Below are 25,210 nucleotides of genomic sequence, written 5' to 3' on the forward strand. Positions count from 1 at the left end.
CTCCATGTCTATGTAAACCTCTAAAACTGTTAAGGTTGTTCCTAAAGAAAAAAAAAGCCTGTGATTTTAACTCATTTTCCATCATATTATCTCTCTCTATCCAAACAGTAAAAGAGTTTTTAGGTTTTTTTTTTTTAATTATAAAAAGAAAAGTCTGAAACATTGAGCCAATTGTGCACCATAAGGAAATGTGTCATATCAACACAAAAATTATCTGGCAAATGTCTTCATTTACAGAACTGTAGAAATCTTTGGGTTTGCATATAAGTTTACACCCCTCGGGAATCATTTCAACACTACAAACTTAGGAGTCAAATGTGTTGATGGACAGGTCCGTTTCAACTATTGATATGCATACAGCTGTATATAGTGAGATCCTTTTTAGAAGGTGATGGGTGAGAGAACTTTGGAACAGCATTTTAGAAAGGATTTCCCACTCGGAAATGTCCAAGTCATTACATCATGGTGCACTTGCATCTTAGAGCAAAATCTGCCAACAGTATAGTCTGTTCTAGAATACAAGGGCAATGGACATCCATGTGCTGATCACGTCCAGCATGAACATCCATTTTACAAACTGGAAAATCTAATATGAACAGGGTAATAACAGGGACATGGATGTCAATGTGACAGCATAGGAACATCCATGTTATAAAATGGCCACATAGAGGTCCAGGTACCAGGACTTGAAAGTTTACGTCAACCATTGTAGTACTATGAATTTTCGTATCTCCTAAAGCTGTCACAGAACCCAGTATCCCTTGCCAGTTTAGCATTTGGTGGTGGTGGTGGGGGGGGGGGGGGGGGGGGGTAGCAACCACTGGAAGTTTACAGGGGTGATGTCTTTAATGCATCTAGAAGTATTAAATGACATCACCCCTGCAATCTTCCAGTGGTTGCTGTCCCCCCTCCTCAAATGCTAGGCAAGGGATACTGGGCTCTGTGACAGATTTAAGAGATATGGACATCCAGAAGCAGGTCTAAATGGGAATATCCACCCTTTTGGGCATGGACACACCTTCTCCTCCTGAAATCAGAGATGGGATATCCATATTTTGCCCCTCCCTATCCCAGTTTTATAAAATCTTGCTTTAGACATCCTTGCAATATGGACATCTAAATGCTGGTTTTTAGACACTGAAAACATGAACAGAGCTTCTACAATAAGGGCCATAGGCTGCTAAGCAAAGGAGCATACAAAGGGAATATGTTGGCAGTGACTAGAAACTAAAGGACATAATCAGTACTGCATTATGTGACATTCAAACAAGAAGTAATATATCAAAGCCTGCCACAGAGTAAGAAGTAGAGCGTGCTCTGAGAAGGCAGCTTCCCCTGAGGCATCTTCATTTCTTCTAGTGGATGTCACTTTTAAGTGGAACTAGGAACAAGTTCTAAGACCAGATGAAAATTGAACACAGAAAAATAAACAATGGTAAAAACAAAAAAAAATAATTTTTTTTTATATTTCTTGATTTCAATGGAGGTTAGTCCAGAACTGATGTTTCAGCCCTTATTACTGCTCCACAGTCTCAGGGAAAGGTTCGGTCCACTTGGAAGTGTCCATAAAAATGGAAGAGGTGCTATGATAGAGCCAGAGGCAGGGCAAGCTTCCCTCCCGTGTCCAAACGTCCTTGGCACAATCATATACTTCCATCTCCACCTGGTAGTCACCTTCCATGCCCTTCCAGTGTCCACCTGTTACATAGATTTTGCCTCCAATTGCTACAATTCCTCCATTTTCATGTAGTGTATGAAGAAGCTGCACCTTTAAGAAAGATGTTCAAATTTATTTAACAGTCTTACACATCTGGAAAAAAAAGCTCAACCATATAATCTTACATATATCTCACTGGTTTATCACAGCATGTGTGAAAAGATTACATTGGAGCAGGACATGGCTTCCCATTTTTTATAGAGCTTGTTATAAAACTCTGTTTACTTTTTAAGACATATCATATTAATCATCCTCTCTACTTGGCAAATTTGTTGATTCCCTATGTGCCAGGCTCTCAACAGTGTCTGGTTGTTCCCTCATTTCGGTTGTATGGCCTTCAATCTCTACGCACTAAGATGTTTAGAGACTTATTTTCAAAGCACATGGACTTATGTAACTTTGTAAGTCTATGTGCTTTGAAAATGAGCACCTTTGTGTAGTTGGTCCATCTCTCTGGAATGCTCTCCTGCCATATATGCGGCTGAAGGAATCATTCCTGGTCTTTAAACAACTACTTAGAGCTAATTTATTTCAGGCTGCAAATCAGGCCTAATATGGGCTTTTGCTCTCTGCCTTTGTTGGTCTGCTGCTGTTTCGGTCTGGATTATTCAGCGTTGGATATGATTATGCCTTGCTGCTTGGATGTGTGTATTGTGTTATATGCTTTAACTTTGCCATTTATCCTTTTCTATTTTAATTATGGAGTTTTTTTCTTAATAATTATTTTATATTGAGATTTGTAAACCACTCGGAGGGTCATTCTAATGGGCGGTATATCAAAATTAAAATAAACTTGGGAACTTGGATGGCATCAGAGATGTGCAAGCTAAAAATCTGACAGGAGATGTGAGTCAGAATCAAGATGGGAAACCTGACCTCGCTCTAACAACCAAACATAAACAATGCTTAACTTTATAGTACAGAAAATAAAGTAAAGCACTATCCAAGCTCAAAATAAAATAATAATTTCAAGCGTTTTTTTGTTTCTTGATGTTCTCCTCCTGACTTCGCTTCATTCCTTTTCATTCTAACTTTGAACACATACTGATTTTGTTTAAATATTTTTACTCTTTATTGTCACTTAAGTGTACTTTACATTTTCTTAATTATACTAGGAGTAATTTCATAAAGCATTTTCCACATGTAAAGCATATTTTCTCTCTTCATCCTTTTCTCCCTCCCATTGGTCAGCATCTCTTTCTCTGTCCCCCCAACCTCCATCAGTGCATGGTCTGATATCTCTACCTCTCACTCCCTGCCCTGCTTGTGTTTCCGCATCTTGCACTGTGTTCTCTCCTCCCCCCCCCCCCCCCCCCTCCAGTGCACAGTCTGGCATTTCTCCCACTACTCCCCTCTCCTCTGATTTGGCAGCTCCTTCTCTCTGAATTATCCCTCCCTCTCCCCCATTCTACCTTAAATCTCTAGTCTTCATTCTCTTGGCTCCCAACAACAGCAACAGCAGTAGCCATACTCATACACTGCCTGCAGCCTGCTATGGAACTTTCTCTTTGACCCATCCCTCCTCCTCTGCTACAACTTCCTGTTTCCCCTCTGTATGCGTGGCTGCTGGTTCTGATATCCCTTGCCTCCTCTCCACATCAGAACAGGAAGTTGACAGAAGGGTTGGGACTGGCAGCCCTGCACATGGAGACTGTGGCTCTTTAACTGTTTTATGTTGTTTTGCCCCTGCTGCTGCTGGTCTGAAGAAGCAGCAGCAGCAGCAGCAGTGGGGGTAGCAGTGGGAGGGAGGTGGGAAGGGTCATGGTTGGGACTGAGGAGGCTTAACCTCCCCAAGCCTCTTATATTGGGCACCTATGCTTCTGCCAGCTCCATCCAAACTATGTTCCCTAGGAATGCCTACATGCATATGCCATAAAAGTACACATGTGCTTGGTAGTACAAATACATGTGCACGTATGTATACCCATGCAGTTTTATAATGGCTACTTAACTGGTTAGGTATTTGAATATCCAGTTACAGATTAAGATATGCATAATTCGTAGCATAACTGGAAGCCCCACCCATGCGTGTGCCTCCTTTGCATGCCATAGCATTTACATGCGCCCTTATAGACTAACGCTTAGAGAGCTTATGCACGTAAGTGCTAGTTATAGAAATTGCTCTTGGAGGGGGGGCCGATATTCACATTGCGGGAGGCAGTCCAGCTAACTCCCACAGTCAGCAGACATTTAATGCCGCGCCATTTCCAGTGACCGGCATTGAATATCCAGTTTATTTTTGGCCGGTTTAAATTTAACCAGCCAAGCCAATATTCAGCTGTTTGCAGAGATTTTTAGCAGTCCTGTTTCTTGGTGTGTGTGTGGAGGGTGGGGGGAGTCAATTTTTGTCTGCATGTGTTTTCTGGTTCCTTATCTTGTAATACGTGACTGATGTAGAGGATTCTGCTACCGTGTAGCATCTGTGTAGGAATGTGTAACAGTCCAGCTTATTCTAGGTTCCCAATAGTGGATAGTTTGGAGCACTAGGACCCAGTGTAATATTTATATCTGTCTTCTCATAGGTGGGTTAGGACTATCATGGTTTGTTAAGTTTACTGTATTGATTGTGAGTGTATTTTTGCAGGGTTTTGGGTTATTTTGCAAAGTGTCTGGATTGTCTTATTTGAAAGCAGACCCTTGGCACCCAAAATAAAACTCCTCAAGTCTGGTCTCCATAACCTGTAGTCACCACACACACAAAAATCCTGTCTGCTTTAAACAGTGTTGATAGTGGAAGGAGCGTGTGTTGTTTCTAAGGTGATATTCAGAATTTAAATATTTTTTGCATGATGTGTTAGAAGGAGGACAGCTCCATTGTCCTGGAATATGGCAAGGAAGCTCAACTCCGGCAGCAAAAAAAAAAATTTGCTAGGAGACCCTGTTTGCCTTCTTAGGTTCCTGCTCACTTACAAACATTTGCGTGTGTATGGGTAGAGGAAAATATAGTCAGGATCCCATTCTAAATTCCAACACCCACACCTCAGCCTTCACTGCCCTCCGTAACTTCCAGGCCAGCAAAATGGGGGCTTTTTCTTTTGTTTTAGTTTCGGTTTCAGCCGAACCCATGTGCCTGGTTTCAGGTACACTTTTGGTTTTGACAGAAAATGAATGGTTTTGGTGGCTGTTTCGGTTATGGCCAAAACAAACAAACAAAATAGTTTTGATCTGCCTCTAAACCTGAACATGTAATGCATTTAAAAAAAATTATCTTTGCCATGGAGTGTCTGCCAGATGCTTCACTAGACAGGAGACAGTTTAATAGAATTGAGCTCCCATGAGGCTCTCACTTTAAAATATTCTCCAAATACAGCATTTCAAAACCAGGACTATAACAGAATAGGGACTCCCCAGAGATAAACCATACTCATCTCATAGTGGAAAATAATGAGCAGGGGAAGACTTAGGGGGACAGAGACTCACAGGAACCTCACCGCACCTGTTTCAGTGCTGGAGCGAGGACAACCTAGTCAGCTGAGTGTTATAAACAGCTGCATTAGGATTACAGCGATGACATCTATAACCTGACACTGATACAACATTACATACAACTTCCCCAAGGCCAGCAATACAGCCTGAAGCATAGACCAGAGGTCGTGCTTATAAATGCTTCCTCCCACTCTCTAGGTTACTAGACGTTGTTATTCACTTCATACCACAGGCTACACCAGTATTGCAGAATCCAGACTTTCTCAGGATTTAAAGCAAAGTACACCGAGCTTGTGTTTCTCAAAACTTCAGCTTGCCTGCATATTATGGCGTTCTGGGCCTTCATACATGCTTACACATACACACTTCTGCAGCCTTCATAAGCAAACAGATAAACAGCATGGTGTCAACTAGAATGCATCTGTCATGCTCGGCTGATATATAAAAACATATACTTTGTATCAAAAATGTAGCAGGCATTGGACGTTTTGGTTCTGTCTCTATTTGGAATGATTTACCCTTGGAACTTAGGCTGAAGAGTTCTTACTATTCCTTTAGAAAAAAGCTGAAGACATACTTTTTTGAAAAATCTTATGTTTTGTAAATTTTTTATTTTTACTATGGATTGTTTCTGTATTTAGTTTTTATTTGAAATGTTTTGGTTTTCTTGATTCTATGTAAAGATGCAATATTGTATTTTTTGCCACTGACTGTGTAAACCGACTACGACTATTTGTTTGGATTAAGTGATATATAAACTGGAGATAAGATAAGATAGAGCACAGCAATAGAACAGCAGCACAGCAATATCCTGGTTTACAACTACTCAGATAAATTATTGTGAACGTGACCAAGGAGAATAAGCTCCAAAAACTAAATATGAATAAAATCTAAGCAAATGTAAACACTAAGGGTCTTGTTTACTAAGTCACACTGTAGGCGGGCTAATGTTTTTAGCATGCACTTAAAATTAGCATGCACCTACACTAGAGACACCCATAGGAATATGGGTGTCTCTAACGTTAGTATGTGCAAATTTTTAGCATGCGCTATAACGCTAGCATGCCTTAGTAAGCAGGGCCCTAATTATTTTGTTCACCTAACACTATATGAGGATAAAAGGCCTTTAATGAATATGGAAATGAAACCTCTAACAGCTCAGTGGTCTGTCACCCACCTTCTGCCACATGTTGGCATCAGGATCATACATATAGACTTTCTTGGTATTGTCTGCAATGAGGTAGATGACTCCATTCAGGGAGACACAGCAGGGGGAGGAGAGATATCTAGGCATAAATGGTGATGCTATCGCACTCCATCCATCTAAAAAAAACAAAAAACAAAACCAAGACCAAGCAACATTTTTAGCTCAGCCAGTTAATTTTAACTTTGCTAGCCCTATGGAAAAAAAGGTCAAAGGAGATCTGTAAATGGAACTCCTGATGTTTGATTCAGTTTAATTTTAGTTACTTTAACATTTGATTAACCACTTCTCCAAAAAGGAAATCAAAACAGTTCACTAAAGGATATAGACCAAAATCCAGCGTTCTGTAAATAAAAAATACACTTTATAAAACACATTAGAATTGAAATATTAAAGTAGAAAAATATATTGCTAAAAAATGCATATTAATCACTTACTCTGCAACTGAATTAGAGGGTTGCTTACTAAAGCTTAGCTCGAGTTATCTGCAGCAGGACCCATAGGAATATAATGGTCCCTGCTGTAGATGACTCGAGCTAATCTTCAGTAAACAGAGGGGTTAGCTTGCTGCATACCCTGTAACTTAGAGCAGGTCCTCATACCTTATTCAACTGTCCGTATAATTTCCCTTCAGTTTAGCACTGATCTATTTATCTCAATGACTTTGTACTACCCATCTTGCCCTGTCTATATATTTCAACTGTACACACCCCCTCGGCTACCCATCATTGTATTATATGAATAGCATTAGCATCATATCTCTATTATTTGTACGCATGGCTATTATGGTGTTTCATTTGTATTGTGCTGACATCCTGAATATTATATCTATGTTTTATGATTGTTCTTCCATGGTATTATAGTATTATCTGTGCTGACATTTATCATATTTCTGTTATATGATTGTTTTACAGTACTATTAAATATGTATATTTCTGATACTGTTTCAGGTTAGTCCTTTTACTTGGATTCAAATTGCCATCTCCAAGTTTCCCTCATTAACTGTATTTATGCTTACATTTGGCTATTTTACTATTGTTATACTGTTAACAAAATTGTAAATTTTATATCAAACTGTAACTGCTGTACACCTTGAATAAATTTCTTCACAAAGGTGGTACATAAATTACAATCAATCAATAAAATGATAGAGTTAATATTCAGCCGCTGTTGAAACTGGTTTATGTGAAATAGCAGCACTGGTGTTTAACTTGCATATTCACTGCCACTATCCACAGGGGTAGCAATGCTGAATAGGGATGCCACGAGGGGAGGCGGGGAAGGCAAAATTCCCTGGGCCCATCTTCCAAGGGGGGCCTGACCCTGGGCCTGGTGCCGGCAAGTTTCTTCTTGCTGCCTGCTTCTGGGTCTGTCCTCCCTTGCTCCTGCGTGCCGCCCAGGACCTGTATAATTGCATTAGCGTGATATCGCGTTAATGCAATCATCCAGGTCCTGACTCCTGGCATGGACAGGAGCAGGAGAGGACAGACCGTGGGAACAGGCATGCAGGAAGTGGCAGGGTAGTTAGTGGGGTTCCTCAGGGGTCAGTGCTAGGACCGATGCTTTTTAATATATTTATAAATAATTTAGAGATGGGAGTAACCAGGGAGGTAATTAAATTTGCTGATGACACAAAGTTATTCAAAGTCGTTAACTCGCGAGAGGATTGTGAAAAATTACAGAAGGACCTTACGAGACTGGGAGGCTAAATGGCAGATGACATTTAATGTGAACAAGTGCAAGGTGATGCATGTGGGAAAAAAGAACCCGAATTATAGCTACGTCATGCAAGGTTCCACGTTAGGAGTTACGGACCAAGAAAGGGATCTGGGTGTCGTCGTTGATAATACACTGAAACCTTCTGCTCAGTGTGCTGCTGCGGCAAGGAAATCGAATAGAATGTTGGGTATTATTAGGGAAGGTATGGAGAACAGGTGTGAGGATGTTATAATGCCGTTGTATCGCTCCATGGTGTGACTGTACCTTGAGTATTGTGTTCAATTCTGGTCGCCGCATCTCAAGAAAGATATAGTAGAACTGGAAAAGGTGCAGCGAAGGGCGACAAAAATGATAGCGGGGATGGGTCGACTTCCCTATGAAGAAAGACTAAGGAGGCTAGGGCTTTTCAGCTTGGAGAAGAGACAGCTGAAGGGAGACATGATAGAGGTATATAAAATAATGAGTGGAGTGGAACAGGTGGATGTGAAGCGTCTGTTCATGCTTTCCAAAAATACTAGGACTAGGGGGCATGCGATGAAACTACAGTGTAGTAAATTTAAAACAAATAGGAGAAACGTTTTCTTCACCCAACGCATATTTAAACTCTGGAATTTGTTGCCGGGGAACGTGGTGAAGGCGGTTGGCTTGGCAGAGTTTAAAAAGGGGTTGGATGGTTTCCTAAAGGACAAGTCCATAGATCGCTACTAAATGGACTTGGGAAAAATGCACAATTTCGGGAATAACATGTATAAAATGTTTGCATGTTTGGGTAGCTTGCCAGGTGCCCTTGACCTGGATTGGCCGCTGTTGGGGACAGGATGCTGGGCTCAATGGACCTTTGGTCTTTTCCCAGTATGGCATTACTTATGTACCATGGAGCGATACAAAGGCATTATAGTATTTTCGGTCTTATTCACCATCCCTCTCCTAATAATTCCTAGCACGCTGTTTGCTTTTCTTGCCACCACCACACACTGAGCAGAATATTTCAGCGTATTATCTACAATGACACCCAGATCTTTTTCTTGAGCACTGACCCCCAAAGTGGACCCTAGTATCAAGTAACTGTGATTTGGATTATTCTTTCCAATGTGCATCACCTTGCATTTGTCACATTAAATTTCATCTGCCATTTGGATGCCCAGTCTTCCAATTTCCTAAGGTCTTCCTGCAATATTTCAGTCTGCACGTGTTTTAACAACCTTGAAGATGACCCTGCACTATTAGACCTGTGCGCACCAGGATACAAAGTAATACATATTAATATAACCCCCTCCCTTTTAACCACACTTATACACTACACACTTTCCCTCCCCCCCATACACACTTCACCTGCCACAATATACTGTACTTCCTATACCCAACAGATATCCATAACCCTCCTCACAAACATATGTACACACCCTACATCCACATATTTCAAATTCTCCTATACTTTCATCTCATACATATACCCCTATATCCCTGTAAACACTCATATATCACATACATACCTGCCCCAGAATACCCACTCAAAATCAGACCTATATCCTTCACACAGAGAAAGGAACAGCTTTCCAATTCACACATCCCCATAAAAACATCCAGAATCAGTCCCATAAACCTGCCCCAATCACCTTTTTCCCTCCTATACTAATAGCCATATCCCTTAAAACACACACATACACATAAAGTCCCATTAACATGCATTGCTGCAATACATTACCCATTCACAAAATCCCCACCCATACCCATAAATCTACCTATAACACAGACATAGTTCTCCACTTATGCACACACACCCATACCCACAAACAGGTAACTGATTAAAAGGTATTTTTAAGCACACCTTGCTAAGTTGCCTATACAAGTTGCATATTATGAACATCAGAAGGAAGTTCTCTGTCATGAAGCAAGTACTATAGGGAGTGATAGCAGTAAACTGGAAAGACTGAGATCATACTCCACATACTCTGGCTTAGGAATGAGGTTGATTATTTTCATGATATGCACAAAATTAACCGATTGGAAGACATTGCCCCGAAGAGCAACCCCCATGCACACAATTCCTCCCACATACTCACAGATAACCCCACCTTCTACCAACAAAGCCACAGCCCAAAAAGCGCATGCTTCATATTTCATATACCTTCCCAAGACCTACACAGATCCCTCTCACCTGTACAATCTCCTACATATTCAAAAATGCTGCCCACATTCATCCCCCTGAAAGGGGTGGTGGCCTATGGAAGATGCAGAATGTAGGGGTAATAACTACCCATACCTTATTTGTTAGCTATGAGCCACACTATGCATCATGAACCATAGTGTCATAGATTCCTAAAGCACTGCAAGATGGACTGTGTGCTCAGCCAAGAACATTTTTCTGTGAAGACACTGAATAGGTCTTTATTGTGTAGGCATGAGGCCTGGGACGTTCTACCTATATGCTTAAGTCCAAACAACCTTGGGTACAACATTGTATGCATTCCAGCCTAGACCAGTTTGATACCAGAGTCCATCATGGCCTTGTGTAATATCCATGACCACCTCAGGCCATACTTTATACACTGTTCATATGCAGCTATCACCTATACCTGATTGGCCCAGATGGAATTAATATGACCAATTCATCCAGAGAACTGTTTTCACATGATATGATGGTGTCCCTATAAACACTAATGCCTCAGTATCCAGGAGCATTTTCATCCAAATAGGGGAATGCTAACCTCCTGGCAAGGTATTATTTAGTGGGTGATAGACTTCCCAAGAGGGAGATGCAGTACAGAGAGGGACAAGAGAAGCACTCTTGTATTATAACTTCTGGTGCTGTGAACTCTTATACTAAGGGGGTCTTTTACAAAGCCACTGTACTGATTCTTGGTGCGGCAAATGAGAGGAAGCCCATTTAATTCCTATGGGCTTCCTCTCATTTGCCACGTGGAAATTGCTAGTGCGGCTTTGTAAAAGAAGCCCTAAGTGTGATCTTGTATTTTGCAAGATGTAGTGCATATAAATACCTAGCAGCCATTTTACTAAGCAGCGGTAAAAAGTGGCTTGCGGTAGTGTAGGCGCATGTATTGGGAGCGTACCGGGCAGTTTTTACCATATCTACAAAAAAGGGCTTTTTTTTTTAATGGGACAGGAAAAGGGCCTCTGTTAAAAATGAAACCAGAACGCACCCAAAACTGGCCTAAGCCCTTAATGCCACCCATTAATCTACTGGTAAAGGCTCACGTGCTACACACGCGGTGACCAGTCAGCATGCGCCAAGTGCCGATTACCGTCGGAACTGGCGCGCGTATGAAAAAAAAAAAAATTCATCCACGCATTATGGGCACACACCAAATCTGAAATTACCACCAGGAGGGCACGCTGGCCTGGCAGTAGTCTCATTTAGGCACGCACTGCACACACGTAGAACCTACCGCAGCTTAGTAAAAGAGCCCCCTAGTGTTCAAAGAAGTACCCAACCAGAAGTGCAAGTAATGTACAAGCTTCCAGGTCTTGATGTTATTAAACTGTCAACAACTAGGAAAAGAGCGTTTTCATATGTGGGACCTTCACTCTGAACTCCCTACCCAAAGAATTTCACAGTGCTTCTTCCTTTGTAAGCTTTCACAAATTGTTAAAAACTTGGCTATTTTCACATAGTTTTAATTGATGTGTTCTGATATGCTATTTTATGAAATTGTGTGTGTATTGTATTCGGTGTTATTAATTTGTAAACTACTTTGATGTTAAGCATAAATGCGGTATATAAGTCAATAAATCCAATCCATAAGTACATAAGTAATGCCACACTGGGAAAAGACCAAGGGTCCATCGAGCCCAACATCCTGTCCACGACAGCGGCCAATCGAGGCCAAGGGCACCTGGCAAGCTTCCCAAACGTACAAACATTCTATACATGTTATTCCTGGAATTGTGGATTTTTCCCAAGTCCATTTAGTACTTGTCCTTTAGGAAACCGTCTAACCCCTTTTTAAACTCTGCCAAGCTAACCGCCTTCACCACGTTCTCTGGCAACGAATTCCAGAGTTTAATTACGCGTCGGGTGAAGAAGAAGTTTCTCCGATTTGTTTTAAATTTACTACACTGTAGTTTCATCGCATGCCCCCTAGTCCTAGTATTTTTGGAAAGCGTGAACAGACGCTTCACATCCACCTGTTCCACTCCACTCATTATTTTATACACCTCTATCATGTCTCCCCTCAGCCGTCTCTTCTCTAAGCTGAAAAGCCCTAGCCTAGCCTCCTTATGAGTAAGATCCAGAATGGAGTAGAATTTCAGCAACAACTAAGACTAGTAACTAAGACGGGAAAATTACGACTTACCTGATAATTTTCTTTCCTTTAGTCACAGCAGATGAATCCATGAACTGATGGGTTGTATCCGCCTGCCAGCAGGTGGAGATAGAGAAAGAAAGAAGGCAGTGACCCTGGATGTCCAGCCCCTTCTATCCTCAGTATATGAAAATTCCAAAGCATAATGAAGAAGAAACACAACATGAACTTTCCTCACAGTGAACAAACGCTCCCTGAACTGGAGCAAGAACAAAAGCGAAGGAGGGACCTTCTCAACCTCCTGCTTCATAACAGCATTTATAAATTCTTTGTGTTTGTCTTCAAAATCTCTGTATGAATCAAAACATCTGTATAAAACAAAGGCAGATAGGGAGGGATCCCGGATTCATCTGCTGTGACTAAAGGAAAGAAAATTATCAGGTAAGTCCTAATTTTCCCTTCCTTATCATCAACAGCAGATGAATCCATGAACTGATGGGATGTATCAAAGCACTCTCTAAATTGGGTGGGTACATGCGGCTCCACGAGAGAGAACCTCAGCCCCAAACCACGCATTCTGTTGCGCCGCGACATCTAGCTGATAATGCTGAACAAAGGAAAGCTGAGAAGCCCAGGTAGCCGCACAACAGATCTCTTGAAGAGAAAAGACACCCGTTTCAGCCCACAAAGAAGACATCACCCGTGTGGAATGCACCTTAAACGCCTCCGGCGGAGACCTACCCGATAACAGATAAGCCAAAAAGATGACTTCTTTAAGCCAGCGAGCTATGGTGGCTTTAGACGCAGAACAACTGCGCCTCGGTCCCGCTAACAGAATGAAAAGATGGTCAGAAAACCTGAAATCATTTGACATCTGCAAGTACTGCAACAGAGTCCTACGGCCATCCAAAAGACGCAAGTGTCCAAAAGACTCCAGAAAGTCCTCCTTACGAAAGGAAGGCAGGAAAATAGACTGATTGATATGAAAAGCCGAAACAACCTTAGGCAGGAAAGAAGGCACGGTACGGACTGTAATGCTGGACTCAGAGAACTGCAGAAACGGATCCCGGCAGGAAAGAGCCTGAAGCTCTGAAACTCTCCATGCTGAAGCCATGGCCACCAAAAAAAAACATTTTAAGAGTCAAATCCTTCTCCGAAGCGTGCTTGAGAGGCTCAAAAGGAGGTTTCTGGAGCGCTTTCAACTTGACCCCCAGGTTCCAAGACGGACATGGCGACCGCAAAGGAGGGCGAAGATGTAAAGCCCCCTCAGAAACCGGACAATATCCAGATGAGCAGCCAGGGAAAAACTGGCCACTCTGCCTCGGAAACAAGCCATTACTGCCACCTGAACCCAAAGGGAATTGTAAGCGAGTCTCTTTTGTAAACCTTCCTGTAACAATTCCAACAACCGCGAGACTGAAGCCAGCATCGGTGAAGATAACCTTGCAGCACACCACACCTCAGATGAGCCAAACACGCGCATAGGCCACGGAAGTGGACCGCTTGTGAGCCTGCAGAAGAGTAACAATAACATTGTTAGAATAGCCCTTTTTTTCAACTTGGCCCTCTCAATAGCCAGGCCGTAAGACCAAAGCGGGAGGGATCTTCCATAGCCACTGGACCCTGATGTAACAGGTCCGGCAGGAGAGGCAAATGAAACGGAGATGCCACCAACATTCACCTGAGATCCGTGTACCATGGATAACGCGGCCAATCTGGAGCGACCAGAATCACCAACCCGTGGTGCAGACGAATCCGTAGCAGCACTTGCCCTATTAAGGGCCACGGATGGAACACATAAAGGAGATCCGAGGGCCACGGTTGAGACAGGGCATCCATCCCTGCAGAACGAGGATCTCTCCTTCTGCTGAAAAAACGATCAAACTAGTCGTTTGATCCCGACGCCATGAGATCTAATCGTGAAGTCCCCCATTTAGCACAAATCTGAAGAAAAACTTCCTCCGCCAGCTCCCATTCTGCCGGGTCGACCCAATGCCTGCTGAGAAAATCGGCCTGCACATTGCTCTGGCCAGCAATATGGGCCGCTGAGAACAGCACCAGGTGGCGCTCGGCCCAGTCGAGAATGTTGGCCGCCTCCGCCGCCAGAGCTCTGCTCTGAGTGCCTCCCTGACGGTTGATGTAGGCCACTGCCATCGTGTTGTTGGAAAGAACCCGGACTGACTGACCCTCCAGGGTCCTGCTGAAGGCAAGAAGGGTTTGAATAATTGCTCTCAGTTCCAAGCGATTGATGGACCACCCCACTTCCGTGGTCGTCTACTGACCCTGAGCATAGTGGTCGAGGCAATGAGCCCCCCAACCTGTTAAGGTGGCATCTGTAATCACCAGCCGCCAAAGAGGGTGTGCCAGCGGCATCCCCCGGCGCAACTTATCGTTGGAAAGCCACCAAGCCATGCAGCGCTTTGCCACAGGAAGCCACGGTAGTCTGCGTTGGTACTCCAGAGAGATCGGGGACCATCGACTCAGCAGGGAAAGTTATAGAGGCCACATATGCGCTCTTGCCCAGGGAACCACCTCCAGGGTGGCAGTCATCAACCCTAGAAGCTGGACATAATCGCAAGCCCGCGGTCGAGACACCTGCAAGAGAAGACGAATCTGACTCTGGATCTTGAGTCGCCTGCTGTAGGGAAGAAAGACCAAACCCAATTCTGTGTCGAAACGAACCCCCAAATACTCCAGAGACTGCGAGGGGGTCAGATGACTTTTGGAGAAATTGACCACACACCCCAGAGCCTGAAGAAGAGCTATAACTCTGGCCATCGCAAGTCGGCTCTGTCTCTCCGAGTCTGCCTGGATGAGCCAATCGTTGAGATAGGGATGAACTCTTACACCTTCTCTCCGGAGGAAAGCAGCCACCATCACCATCACCTTGGCAAGGCGCGAAACTGAAAATGCTGGCCTAACACTGCAAAGCCCAGAAACCGCTGATGCGGAGGCCAAATTGGGATATGCAAATATGCCTCCTTGAGGTCGAGCGAGGTGATGAACTCCCCTGGCTGCACCACCGCAATGACTGAACGCAAGGTTTCCATGCTGAAATGTTGCACCTTCAGGACCTCGTTGACCCTGCGCAAGTCGAGGATCGGCCTGAAAGTTCAGCCTTTCCGAGGCACCACAAAATAAATTGAGTAGCGACCAGAGAAGTATTCGTCGGGAGGAACGGGAACCACCTCTCCGAGGTCCAGCAGAGACTGCAACGTGTCTCTGAAAGCTGCCCGCTTGACGGCAGTGCAGCAGCGGGACTCCATAAAGGCGTCTCCAACCGGAGTTGCAAACCGGTACCCATCTATGATCAAATCTAGCACCCATTGATCTGACGTAACTTTGGCCCATTCCTCGAAAAAAAGTGACAAATGACCCCCTACAGAGGGAACCGAAGAGTGGACCGGCACCCCATCATTGTGCAGCACGTCTCTGGACTCCTTGCCGCTGACCGGACACTGCAGAACGTTTGTGAGAGTGAAAAGAATTCCTCTGCTGAAAACGGGAATGTTGCAAAAACCCTGAGGACCGCCCAGGGCGGTATCTCCAGGCCTCTCGAAACCGAGGTCTACTAGAAGAGGAGAAGGAGGCGCTCTTGGAAGAAGACCGGCCTATCCTCAGGAAGATGCTGGGATTTAGAATCCCCAAGGTCTTTAACAATCTTCTCCAAATCCTCCCCAAATAAAAGGTTGCCCCGAAAGGGCAATCTCACCAGACACTGTTTCGAGGCCATATCATCCGCCCAATGACGAACTCAAAGGAGCCGTCGAGCTGTCACTTTCAAAGACATCTGTTTAGCAAATGCTCTGACTAAATCATAAAGGGCATCAGCCAGGAAGGCCAATGCCGACTCCATCCATGGCACAACCTCAGAAAAAGGCACAGCACCCTCTGAGGGCTGCTCGACTGCTTGCTGAAGCCACGAGAGAGAGGCTCGGGCTGCATAAGAACTACAAATACCCACCCGCAGAGCCAGGGCCGACACCTCAAATGAACGTTTCAAGGAGAACTCCAAACGCCGGTCCTACATGTCCTTCAAGGCGACCCCTCCCTCCACAGGCGGGGAAAGTAGTCTTTTTAGTAACTGCAGTCACCAGCGAGTCTACCTTAGGAAGCCCAAAAACAGCCAAATGAGACTCTCCAACTGGGTAAAGGTGAGACATTGCCCTAGCTACTTTCAAAGAGCCATCCGGCTCAGACCACTGTGCTGAAATAAGCTCTTGGATGGAGTCATGCACTGGGAAAGCCCGAGATGGCTTTCTAGTACTGGCCATCTTAGGATTGAAGGAAGAAGCCGTAGCCACCTCAGGATCTTCAATACTGACAGCCTGCAGAGCATCAGAAATGAGAGCCAGGAGCTCATCGCAGTGGAAAATACGGACCGCCTTAGGGTCATCCAACTCCTGAGGCAAAATACTCCCATCCTCCAGATCTTCCACCTGAGAGGGCCTACCAGACCCCTCAGACTCCCCAAAAACAGAATGGAAAGGAGAATGAGTGCAGGAGAGAGACAACATCCGACAGGGAAGAGACCCGTCTGCGCTTGGAATCAGTAGCAAGCGCAGGAGAAGACAGCAAAAAACCAGCAGAAACTGGGGCCTCAGCAGATGAAGGAACCCCAGTCTGCAAAGAGATGTCAGAGGACTCAGGCAGGGCTCTTTTTAAAAGAAAAGCCCAATGTAATAATAAAACAAATTCAGGGGAGAAAAACTCACCCTGAGCATCTGCCCCTGAACATGAGGCAGCAAAATCACGAGAATCCCTCGGCATATCGGGAGGGACCCCAGGTGCCCCCCTGCATTCACCATCACCTGCTACAGCGAGGCGCGTGTCACCCGGCGCTCCCAAGATGGCACCGGCGCCGAAATCAGCAGGGCAGGAAGTCTCTGCCGGATGAGACCGCCACACTTTCCGGACCCAACGAGTCAAGGCAGTTTGCGCTGCAGAGTCCCACCGCGGTCCTGCACTTGCCGCAGTGGGAGCAGCGCTTCACTGCTTCAGCCGCCATCGCTCCCCCGCTAGTGAAAACAAAATGGCAGCGGCACACCAAAATAGAAACTTACCCCACTCGGAAGCACTGATAGCGGGAACCCTCTCAGGAGGAGCTGAGCAGCATGCTCCACACAGCCAACTACCCAGTCAGAAGGAGCTCGGGTCAGTCTGCAGTGTCTCACAAAGTGAGAGGAAAAGAGCCTCAGCAATGCTGCTTTCTTTCTTTTTTTTTTTCAACTGTGAGGTAAGTAGGAAGCAGACAGCTAGCAGATCAGAAGCTGGGAGGATGGGAGAAATGGGGTAAGGCAGGGACCTGGAACCAAGTATGCCCTCAAAGTGGGCACCACTAGCCTCACACCCCCTGCTCAACTGGCCCAAGCACAGGAGCCTCCCCAAGACACAAATCCAGGAGTTGGAGGGAATCCTGCTGGAGATAGAGATATACTGAGGATAGAAGGGGCTGGAGGTCCAGGGTCACTGCCTTCTTTCAGTGTTCTCTATCTCCACCTGCTGGTAGGCGGATACAACCCATCAGTTCATGGATTCATCTGCTGTTGATAAGGAAAGGGTGATTGCATCCAGCACACAGAGCTTCACTGCTGAGGCAGCCTTCTCACAAGACACCAAAGACATTACACTGCAGAGCTGAGGTATCCTTCCTTCCTAACCTTTTCCATTCAGCCATGGTTGTTCCAGGAGCCAGCTGGAAGAGCAATGGCTTAGAATCCAAGAGAGGGTAAGAAGACCAGCTGCCCTGAATGAAGCAGAGGACCCAGTTCACATGCATACCACAATTTAGGTGATGGCAATGTTTTCTTTCCAATGGTCCAGGGTTAGACAGAGAAAGAGAGATATTACTAAGTGAAGTGTGATTCAGGATCATTGGTGCGTGGTCTTCTTAACTTACGTTTTGCCAGGAAATGCTAAGGTTGCTTAAGGAAAAATTATTAGTTGTGCTGAGAATTGCTAATCACTACTGATATATGTTTTTGTAATAATCTTTGCTACTAAGACACTTCATTTTGCATTTGCAATACCAATGTACATATATTTTTATACTACTGATAAATTATTTGTATATTATATTTTGTCCCCGAATTTGGCATATTTTCTTTTATTGCCAGCAATTCAGAGTATGACCCTTAGAGCAAAATAAGGTGCAAATCATACCTTGGACAAACGAGATAGCCTCTAAGATATAGTAATTAGAAAATGAATGATATAAAAAAAGTGATGCAGGCAAACCCCCAAGGTAAAAGAAAAAAACAGCCCCATGGAACATACAAACAGAAGCACCTCAGAGCCGAAACTCACACACATTCACATGCAAACACCCCCAAGCCAGAAGTAACCCCCCAAAATGACCAACTTAAGGGAATGGATCTTCTACTATACAATAACAATGTGGATAATGGGGATACCAGCAACAACTCCAACCGAATGAACAAAATACCAGTACAATCACAGGAAGAAGACGCCCACTCCAACTACTGGAAGAGCCCAATCGCCACCTAAATAACAATGCAGTGGCCAAACAAACAACCAGCAATATGAAACCAAACATGAACAACACCCAACAAAACCAGAACAGCAAAACAGGCAGACCACACAAACAACTACAAACTGTTAAAAACATCAACATTAAACATGACACGTATGTCCCAATACAAATATGTTACATAAATGTGAGTTCGGCAGTAAATAAGACAACACTACTAAGAGACTGGATAGAAACCGGACAACTCGAACTACTGCTCTTAACTGAAACATGGCTGCACCTTGAAGACGACCCTGCACTACTAGACCTATGCTCACCAGGATACAAAATAATACATATTAACAGAATCAAAAGAAGGGAAGGAGGCATTGCAATAATATACAAATCCTCCTTCACAGCAGAACCTGTCACTAAACACACATCCTCAACAATCGAAATCCTGGCATGCAGAATCACCGACAAAACACTAACTGACCAAATATGCATCACATTATTCTACTGTCCTCCAAAAAGCTGAAGAAACGCCCAAGATGATTCACGGACTTCTTATCAAACATCTGCACCAATCACCCAAATGTCCTACTAATAGGTGACATAAACCTGCACTTAGAAAAACAAAATGACACAAACACCAGAACACTAATAAACTTCATAAACCAATGGAACTTCACAACAGCACAAAGTCTCATCGCACACAAAAGGATATCAATTAGACATACTAGCCCACAGCGTCTCAACGAGTAACAACACATTCACAAACCACACATGGGAAGAGGTACCATGGCCAATTTCACACTAAAATGGAAAGATAATGGCAAGAAACAGAGCCAAGAACCCAACACACATTCACAACCAGAGGAAAAGTAGACAACCACAAATTCTGGACAACAAAAATAAATGAACTCAATGACATACAAACCGAGGATAAACACTTCATGAGAAACTGGGTGAAAGAAGTGAAAACAAACTAAACAAAATAGCACCACTGAAAACAAAAACAAAAATCAAAAAACAACCACGTCCCTGGTTTAATGACAAACTACTACACAGAAAGAAACTCTGTAGGAAACTCGAAAGAGCATGGGCCAAAAACAAAACAGATGCAAACAAAATCATATGGAGAAAAGCCATAAGAACAAATATAAACCACATAAAGAAAGCAAAAGCAGAACACTACAATACATAATATGAACCTCGACCAGACCAATATGAAAAAAATATTCAAATTCATGAACAAACTACTGAAAACCCAGAACATATTGGCAACAACTGAAACACCACCAACTGCAGACAAGCTTGCACAATACTTAAAAAAAAATAACAAACACAAGATCAAATCTTGCAAAAGCACAAATAAATGTCACAGACTACCTACAGGACTGCGAAACACACAACAACCACACTGCAGCAGACAGAATATGGGCCACGTTCAAACCACCCCAACTAGACACAGTAAAGACACTACTGCAAAATACACGCATGCATACTGCCTACTCACCAAACACATCATATACATGTTTGAAAGAGGTCAATTTCTGACATAGTACTCACACAATCCCCAAAAACACTACCAGAAAGATCAGCGATATCACAAATAATAGACTATTAGCATCAATACCACTACTGACCAAAACAATGGAAGGTCTAGTAACACAGCAACTAACGGAATACTTGACAAAATTCTCAGTTCTTCATAAATCCCAATCAGGTTTCATACCACAACACAGCACTGAACGGTCATAACCACCCTGATAACAAAATTCAGAAGCACAATATGCCAAGGACAAAATGTGTTACTACTACGATTTGACATGTCAAGTGCGTTCAACCTACATAAGTACTGCCATACTGGGAAAGACCAAAGGTCCATCAAGCCCAGCATCCTGTTTCCAACAGTGGCCAATCCAGGTCACAAATACCTGGCAAGATCCCAAAAAGTACAAAACTGCTTATCCCAGAAATAGTGGATTTTCCCCAAGTACATTTAATAATGGTCTATGGACTTTTCCTTTAGGAAGCCGTCCAAACCTTTTTAAAACTCCGCTAAGCTAACTGCCGTTACCACATTCTCTGGCAACGAATTCCAGAGTTTAATTACACGTTGAGTGAAGAAAAACTTTCTTCGATTCATTTTAAATTTACTACATTGTAGCTTCATCGCATGCCCCCTAGTCCTAGTATTTTTGGAAAGCGTAAACAGACGCTTCACATCTACCCGTTCAACTCCACTCATTATTTTATAGACCTCTATCATATCTCCCCTCAGCTGCCTTTTCTCCAAGCTGAAGTGCCCTAGCCACTTTAGCCTTTCCTCATAGGGAAGTCGTCCCATCCCCTTTATCATTTGCATCGCCCTTCTCTGCACCTTTTCTAATTCCACTATATCTTTTTTGAGATGCGGTGACCAAAATTGAACACAATATTTGAGGTGCGCCATGGAGCGATACAAAGGCATTATAACATCCTCATTTTTGTTTTCCATTCCTTTCCTAATAATACCTAACATTCTATTTGCTTTCTTAGCCATAGCAGCACACTAAGCAGAAGGTTTCAATGTGTAATTAACGACGATACCTTGATCCCTTTCTTGGTCTGTGACTCCTAACGTGGAACCTTGCATGATGTAGCTATAATTTGTGTTCCTCTTTCCCACATGCATCACTTTGCACTTGCTCACATTAAACGTTATCTGCCATTAAATGCCAAGTCTCCCAGTCTCGTAAGACCACACCACACTAATGACACTGCTCAACAACATAGGAATCAGTGGTGCACTGGCAACATGGTTCAATGGCTTCCTAAAGACCAGATCCTACATTGTAAAGATGTCCAACCAAACATAAGCCTCATGGATCTCTGAGTGTGGGGTACCACAGGGATCGCCAATATCACCAATACTGTTCAACGTAATGATGGCGCCACTCAGAAAAAAACTGGAATTAATGGGTTTCAACCCATTTATATATGCAGATGACATCTACATCCTCATACCTTTCCAAAACAATATCACAAGCATACAGGACAAAATAAAAAAAGGACTGGACCTTATGGAAGAATGGGCAACAACTTTCAAACTCAAGCTGAACAGAGACAAAACCAAATTTCTAGTACTATCCTGCCCACACAACCCCACATCCTACCAATAATTCACAATCAACCAACAAGCATACCACATTGAAACACAGCTTAAAATACTAGGAATCATTCTCAACAAACACCTAACACTGGACAATCAAATATAAGCAGTAACATCAAAATGCTTCAGAACACTATGGAAACTGAGTAGAATAAGAGACTATTTCCCTAGACATTCTTTCTGAATACTAGTCCAATCAACGATACTATCGCAACTAGACTATTGCAATGCAGCATACATAGGGTGTAAGGAAAACACACTAAAATCACTGCAAACAGTTCAAATCAAGGCAGCAAGACTGATTTTCAAGAAATCGAAATACGAAAAAGCAACCCCACTGCTTGAAACACTACATTGGTTATCAGTCAAGGCAAGAATATTTTTCAAAGCGAGCACCCTAATTTTCAAGATACTATTCGGAATGGCACTCGAATATATGCTTAACATAATTGAACTATCCTCAAGAAATGCCAGCCCAGAAAACAGAAACTACCTACTCCTACATCTACCCAACTGCAAAAACACCATCTGCAAAACTAACTACATAGCAGGATTTAGCCACCTGGGTTCCAAATGGTGGAACTCAATACCAAAAACCATAAGAAGCATCACAAATCTCTTCCAATTCAGAAAAGAAATGAAAGCCTTCCTCTTCAAAAAATTCTACAGCTAAGCACAAAGATATCATCGCCTTCCCTTCAAATCTACCCCTTCAAAAATTATATGAATAAATATCACCAAAACTCTACAATTGAACTCAAATGCTACCACTACCGTTTACACTTCAAATCTATCTCTTTATGAATAACCACATGAACTATAGATGCCCTCGCAACATTGAACAAAACTATTGTAACGTCACCAAAATGTAAATTGTAAGCCACTTTGAACCAAAACTTGTTTTTGGATCATAGTGGGATGTAAGAATGCATAAATAAATAAATAAATTAAATCAATAAATGTATCAAGTGATGCTTAGATGGCAACTCAGGCTGTGATGAACTAGGGCAGGTGCCGGGCAGACTTGTACAGTCTGTGCCCTATATATGGCAATCTGGTTTAGGTTGGACTGGAAAGGGTTTCAACAACAACTTCAGTGGCTGGAACCTGAAGACAGTGTTGGGCAGGCTTTTATGGTCTGTGTCCTACAAATGACAAGACAAATAGGCTGGAGTGGCTTTGACAACAACTCCAGTAGTTAGAAAGTAAAGACAGGACCGGTTGGACTTCTATGGTCTGTGTCCCAGAAATGCTAAAGAAAGACCATGATCAAATATTTTACATCACATTCATTGTTGATTTAATCATGAATGGATAATGAGTGTGACAGTTGAGCAGACTGGATGGAGCAGGTCTTTATCTGCTGTCATTTACTATGTTAGTAGGAATGATTATCTTACCAAATGCCCGTACAGGAGAGATGCAAGCCCATGTGCCAAGACTCATTGTGGAGCCTCATTTGCATAAATCCATACAGCTCTTTACAAAAAACCTCATCCGTACCTCACTTACTGTATACTACCATACATCCACAATCAACATTTTCCCACAAACCTACACCCACACCTTCTAGCAACCTATGTTGGTAGCTCTTCCAAAGCCATTCCATTTTTCACTACTTGCTTTATCTACAGTATCGCTGCATCTCAAGAAACAAATAGTGGAATTGGAAAAGGTGCAGAGAAGGGCAACTAAAATGATAGCGGGGATGGGACGACTTCCCTATGAAGAAAGACTAAGGAGGCTAGGGCTTTTCAGCTTGGAGAAAAGACGGCTGAGGGGAGACATGATAGAGGTATATAAAATAATGAGTGGAGTGGAACAGGTGGATGTGAAGCGTCTGTTCACGCTTTCCAAAAATACTAGGACTAGGGGACATGTGATGAAACTACAGTGTAGTAAATTTAAAACAAATCGGAGAAAATATTTCTTCACCCAACGCGTAATTAAACTCTGGAATTCGTTGCCGGAGAACGTGGTGAAGGTGGTTATCTTGGCAGAGTTTAAAAAGGGGTTAGACGGTTTCCTAAAGAACAAGTCCAAAAACCGCTACTAAATGGACTTGGGAAAAATCCACAATTCCAGGAATAACATGTATAGAATGTTTGTATGTTTGGGAAGCTTGCCAGGTGCCCTTGGCCTGGATTGGCCGCTGTCGTGGACAGGATGCTGGGCTCAATGGACCCTTGGTCTTTTCCCAGTGTGGCATTACTTATGTACCTATGAACTATAACTTTGCAGTACAATGGGGTAGCAGATTTCCACTTACCTATAACAGGATTATAACACTGCAGTGTCAGGGCATTGTACTTGATAGCGCATGAGCCAATCACATAGAGCTTCCCCAGGCAGCCTGCTGCTGTAAAATTGCTGACATATTTCAGAGCTGGGCTGATATGAGACCAGCTGTCACTGTAGGGGTCATAGCACTCCACCTCCAATGTGTCTATCAGGGTACCTACAAGCACAAAGAAGTAAAGGCTATACAGCATTATGGAACACCTGTTGCAAGCATATGTACCCTAGCCATTCTCAGTTACTGATATCATCGCTTTTTAACTAGTGAAAGCAAGTTGTAAAGAAGTTTACCTATGCAAAATGTATTTGTCTAGTAAAATAGTCTGACTGAAAATTATTTTACTCAAAATGCAGCAAAAAGTATGCCTGGGTTGCATAGTGAATGCACTTTAAGGCAGCCATTCTCAACCCAGTCCTCGGGGCGCACCTAGGCCCATCAGGTTTTCAGAATATCCACAATGAATATGCAAGTGAATGCACATCTATCTCATGCATATTCATTGTGGTTATCCTGAAAACCCAGTGGGACTAGGTGTGCCCTGAGGACTGGGTTGGGAACGGCTGCTTTAAGTCATGTGAAAAAGAGCGTTTCTAGGTCAGGGGATTTAAACATAATGAGGTCAGTTTTCAACTGCAGGCCAACTGCTTACAGTTAAGCAAATCTAATATAATAAAACGCACCCTCAACGTTCTGAGGACAACGTTCTGTGAAGCCTTGAAGCCTGAAGCCTGAAGCCTTGAAGCCTGAAGCCTTGAAGCCATCTGACGTCACTCCCAGGCTGAGGCTGAAGGGTTCGTGGATTCGTGGTGTGAAGCCTTCAAGCCAGCCAGCCGTCTCTGCCCCGCCCTCGCGACAAAACAAACAAATCCGGAAGCGAAACGTCAGGGAAGGAGGCGGCGCTCCCGACGTCTAGCCTTCCCTTCGCTGTGGAACACAGCGAAGGAAAGCTAGACG

At 43.4% G+C, this 25,210-nt stretch overlaps 1 protein-coding gene across 2 annotated transcripts in view; it reads right to left on the minus strand.

Moving 5' to 3' along the window:
* Nucleotides 1-853: 853 nt before the first annotated feature.
* Nucleotides 854-25,210, minus strand: part of KLHL30 (kelch like family member 30) — a 110,603-nt gene continuing 86,246 nt past the window's right edge. For both annotated transcript variants that reach the window (XM_030217116.1, XM_030217115.1), the window contains exons 6-8: nt 24,227-24,415; nt 6,321-6,466; nt 854-1,768 (exon numbers count right to left, since the gene is read on the minus strand). In XM_030217116.1, the coding sequence (XP_030072976.1) occupies nt 1,517-1,768; nt 6,321-6,466; nt 24,227-24,415 (587 nt within the window). In that variant the 3' untranslated portion in view covers nt 854-1,516. The remainder of the gene's footprint in view (nt 1,769-6,320; nt 6,467-24,226; nt 24,416-25,210) is intronic.

This window comes from Microcaecilia unicolor, chromosome 10 (assembly GCF_901765095.1).
Source record: "Microcaecilia unicolor chromosome 10, aMicUni1.1, whole genome shotgun sequence".
In the NCBI taxonomy this organism is placed as follows: Eukaryota; Metazoa; Chordata; class Amphibia; order Gymnophiona; family Siphonopidae; genus Microcaecilia; species Microcaecilia unicolor.